We start from the raw sequence: 3,832 nt of genomic DNA on the forward strand, positions 1-3,832 counted from the left end.
GAGGCCTGGGTCACAGGAGGTGCCCCGGGGCCCAGGAGAACGTCTGGGTGAGGAGCTCAGACCATGCCCTGGCCCCGCCCGTCCAGCCCATGATTGGGGCAGAAGGGCGGTCCTTGTGGTTGGAGGCTGGAGGAGCCCGCAGCTGCCAGTTTTGCCCCGGGGAGACTGGCAACACTGATTCAGTGCATGACTGTGGACGTTTCGCCTTTTCTTTTATCTGATTTATGCCCATTTATTTAAACATTTCTTAAAGTAAGAAAAGGTAAAATACCAAGACACAGTCAGGCTTCCAGGCGGCACTGGCGGCAAAGAGCCCGCCTGCCAGTGCAGGGGATGCAAGAGACATGGGTTCCATCCCGGGGCTGGGAAGATTCCCCCAGAGGAGGGCATGGCAACCCCCTCTGTATTCTTGCCTGGAGAATCCCCGTGGACAGAGGACCCTGGCGGGCTACAGTCCGCGGGGTCACAAAGAGTCGGACACGAGTGAGCACTCACAAGACACCGTCACATGCTTTGACGACAAGTACAAAGTGCGCTGGTTGGGGCCAAGCATACCCCAAACGCCCCCAGGACTTTCCACAACCAGAGGCTCTGATGGTGGAAAGTGACGGGCCCGGAGGAGCTGACCCTCAGTGCCGGGAGCCTCAAAGCCCAGGAGAGGCGGCCGGTACGGTGGTCCAGCCATTTCCCCCAGCGAGCCCCGCGGCTGAGTCTCGGAACCGCTGCCCAAGGCTGGGGGCTGTCCGTCCTGAAGAGCTGGGCGACGGTTTCCACTGTCAGTGCCGTGTTCATGGAGCAGAGGGGCTGATGGGCCCAGGGCTGTTTCCAGACGTGTGACATGCGTGTCCTCTCTCCCACAACAGGAGAGTCGGGGCAGCTTCATTCATGTGCCACAGGTGACTGCACACACGCCGACCCCGACCCCGGACCTCAGCCAGGACCTGCTCCCGTGGGGGCGGTTGACCAGAAGGCCAGCTGCACAGACTCTGGTTCTAGCATCCAGAGATGAAGCATTCTCTGTACATCTCACTCCCCAGTTACAGGCAGCTATTGCCTGAATGACGTGTGTCTTCCACAGCGGTCTTCCTGGGGAGCTTATAACTTTCCCTGGAAGGCGGGGTGCCCAGACCACGGTGGGGACAGCTCTGGGAGGTGGGGGTGGTCTCTGTCTGTCCCAGGCCTCGGTGCCACGGTCCCCCAGGCAGGTGTCCCCTCCTCTGCCCCCTCCCCTGCCCCTGCCCTGCCCAGGCTCCTGACCTGGCATCCATCCCCCCATTTCCCCTCCCAGGACCTCGGACCTGCACGGAGCTGCTCGCCAGGGGACACTTTCTGAGCGGCTGGCACACCATCTACCTGCCCGACTGCCGGCCCCTGACTGTGCTGTGTGACATGGACACTGACGGCGGGGGGTGGACCGTGAGCTGCCGGGGTCCCAGAGACGGCCGCGCGGCCCGTGGGCAGTGGTGGGCATGTCCAGGAGGCTCCTTTGGTGGGAGACCAGTCTTTAGAGGCCTCTGTGAGACTGTCTAACCCCAGGCTCAGGCTGACCCCGTCCTGTCACTGAGGTCGGGAGAAGCAGAAATGTCGGGGCAGGGGCAAGGAGGCCTGTAACCCCAGGCCATGGGCTGAGGCCCAGAAGTGCCCACTCCTCTCCAGACATGTGGCTTTGGGCTTATCGCCTGCACTCTCTGAGTCTCCATGATCTCCCTGGCCACATGTAGGTACTCCCCTGACGGTCCCCGGGGTCTCTAATGAGACCCACATCCGGGGCCCCAGCCTGTGGAGCGTTGTGAGCTACTGGTGCTGTGCTCACGGGTGGCGGGGCGCCCCACAGGGGGACGGCAGCAGGGGCCTGTCTCCCAGCGCCCCCCTCCACGCACAGGTTTTCCAGCGAAGGAAGGACGGCTCTGTGGACTTCTTCCGGACCTGGACCGCGTACAAGCAGGGCTTCGGCAGTCAGCTGGGCGAGTTCTGGCTGGGGAATGACAACATCCACGCCCTGACCGCCCAGGGTAGGGCCACGGCGGGGGCTCTGTGGTTGGGGGGCCTGCAGCCCACAGCTCCTGACCCTAGTCCTGGGCTGTGTGGAGCAGAAGGCCTTGCCCCCCGCGTGCTCCCCTCTGACAGCAGGAAGGCTATGCCTTTGCCAGCGGGGAGGCACGCTTCTCAGACTCTCTGAGGGTCAGAATTGGGAGAAGGGGGTTATTGGAGGGAAGATGTCTTCTGGTCTCAGGACCAATCAGACCTTAGAACTGGAGACGAGGAAGTGGGCAGGAGGCCGTCTGGACTGGGGTGGCCCTCCTCTCTCTTCCAGTCGTCAGTCCTGCCTTGAAACTGGGCTCTGAGGCCCACAGAACCCCTTCCCTCCTTCTCCCGGTCACGCATGTGGGGGTCCCGACACGGGCCCCCTCAGCCCACTGCTCTGTTTCATAGAATCAGCCTCACGGGTGGTCCTGAGTTCAACTGTAAACCTGTGAATCCTATTTTAAATTCTTCCACTACCTCAGGGCAACCGTGAAGGTGTCCACTCATGTGCCTGAAATTCTTGCAAAAGAAATGAATACAGATACACTTTCCTGCCCTGGCATTCACAGCGGTTTGCAGGAGAATTTAGGGTTTCCAGTAGAGTGAGGCTTCATTCCATTCAAGGAATACCAACTGTGGGATTTGGGGCGAGGCTGGTGGAACAGAAGGGGAGCCGTCAGAAGTCAGGGAGCCCTCCCTGGAGCCTCACATCCACAAGCCTCTCACACCTTCCCTGCTGAATTATCCCCGGATGCCAAGTTCAGACACCCCTCCAGAACTTACCCAAATTCTCACCTCCTTTGCCTGGAGGCAGAGGGTCCCTTCTGCTTAGACCTGAACACCTTCCTTCAACAGGAACCAGTGAGCTCCGGGTAGACCTCATGGACTTTGAAGGCAACCACCGATTTGCCAAGTACCAGTCATTCAGGATGGCAGATGAAGCTGAGAAGTACAAGCTGATCCTGGGAGCCTTTGTGGAGGGCAGTGCAGGTCAGAATCTGCATGGCTCACTGCAGGGGCCAGGGATTCAGCTCGGGGTTGGGGAAGCAGAGAAGCTGCTGGGCGTCCTGGCTCTGCCTCCCCGAGAGACCCTGGACTGGGGGCTCCCCTCTCGGGGCCCGGCTTCCCCATGTGTGATTGCAGATAAGAAGGTGCCTGCGTTTCTATGTAACGTGGGGGCCCGTGATGCTCTGAGGTCACTGACCCCGTCCTGCTAACACCTGGGAGAGAACGGTCATCTCACAGGAGGCCTTAGAGCCCCATTCCCAAGTGGCTCCACAGAACACCAACCCTGTGGGATGTTCTTTGCCAGAAAGACCCCCTGGTCACAGACTGTGGGAAGGCAATCCTTGTGGCTCATCCTGGAGCTTCCAGGGTGCACTTGTGTTCAGAAACGGGGCCAGGTGCCTGCTGGACTGTGTTGAAGCAGAGCTCCGGAGAGCAAGGCCCTCTGGGATGCTGGAGGGGATGGCAAACGGGAGCCTTCAGGTGCCTGTTTGACACACATGGTCTCCTCTGAGCCGCCAAGGAAGGAGCGGGGCAGGGACCCTTGACCATGGTGTAGGTGAGGCCCAGGCAGGCGTGGGGGGCGTGGATACTGCGGGGGCCAGAGGGGAGCTGCACGCCCGGGACTGAAGCTGCAGCCAGGGCCCCCGGTGAGGCGGTGCTGGGCCCCTGGGATGACCAGGGCAAGCCAGTGGGAGGGGGCAGGGCCCAGGAGAGAGGCGCAGGCTTGGGGAAGAGAGGGGCCCCAAGGTCCTGGGGGTCTCCGGGGAGCCAGGAGGAAACAGGTGAGGCTGGAGGGGGG

At 61.4% G+C, this 3,832-nt stretch overlaps 1 protein-coding gene across 1 annotated transcript in view; it reads left to right on the top strand.

Annotated features, from left to right (window-relative positions):
* The window catches only part of FCN1 (ficolin (collagen/fibrinogen domain containing) 1), an 8,923-nt gene that overhangs the window by 4,398 nt on the left and 693 nt on the right, over positions 1–3,832 (top strand). Inside the window, exons 5-8 of the mRNA XM_010852701.1 lie at positions 864–896; positions 1,289–1,416; positions 1,883–2,012; positions 2,881–3,015. Coding sequence (XP_010851003.1) covers positions 864–896; positions 1,289–1,416; positions 1,883–2,012; positions 2,881–3,015 — 426 coding nt within the window. The remainder of the gene's footprint in view (positions 1–863; positions 897–1,288; positions 1,417–1,882; positions 2,013–2,880; positions 3,016–3,832) is intronic.

This window comes from Bison bison, unplaced genomic scaffold (assembly GCF_000754665.1).
Source record: "Bison bison bison isolate TAMUID 2011002044 unplaced genomic scaffold, Bison_UMD1.0 scf7180017852444, whole genome shotgun sequence".
Lineage (NCBI taxonomy): Eukaryota > Metazoa > Chordata > Mammalia > Artiodactyla > Bovidae > Bison > Bison bison.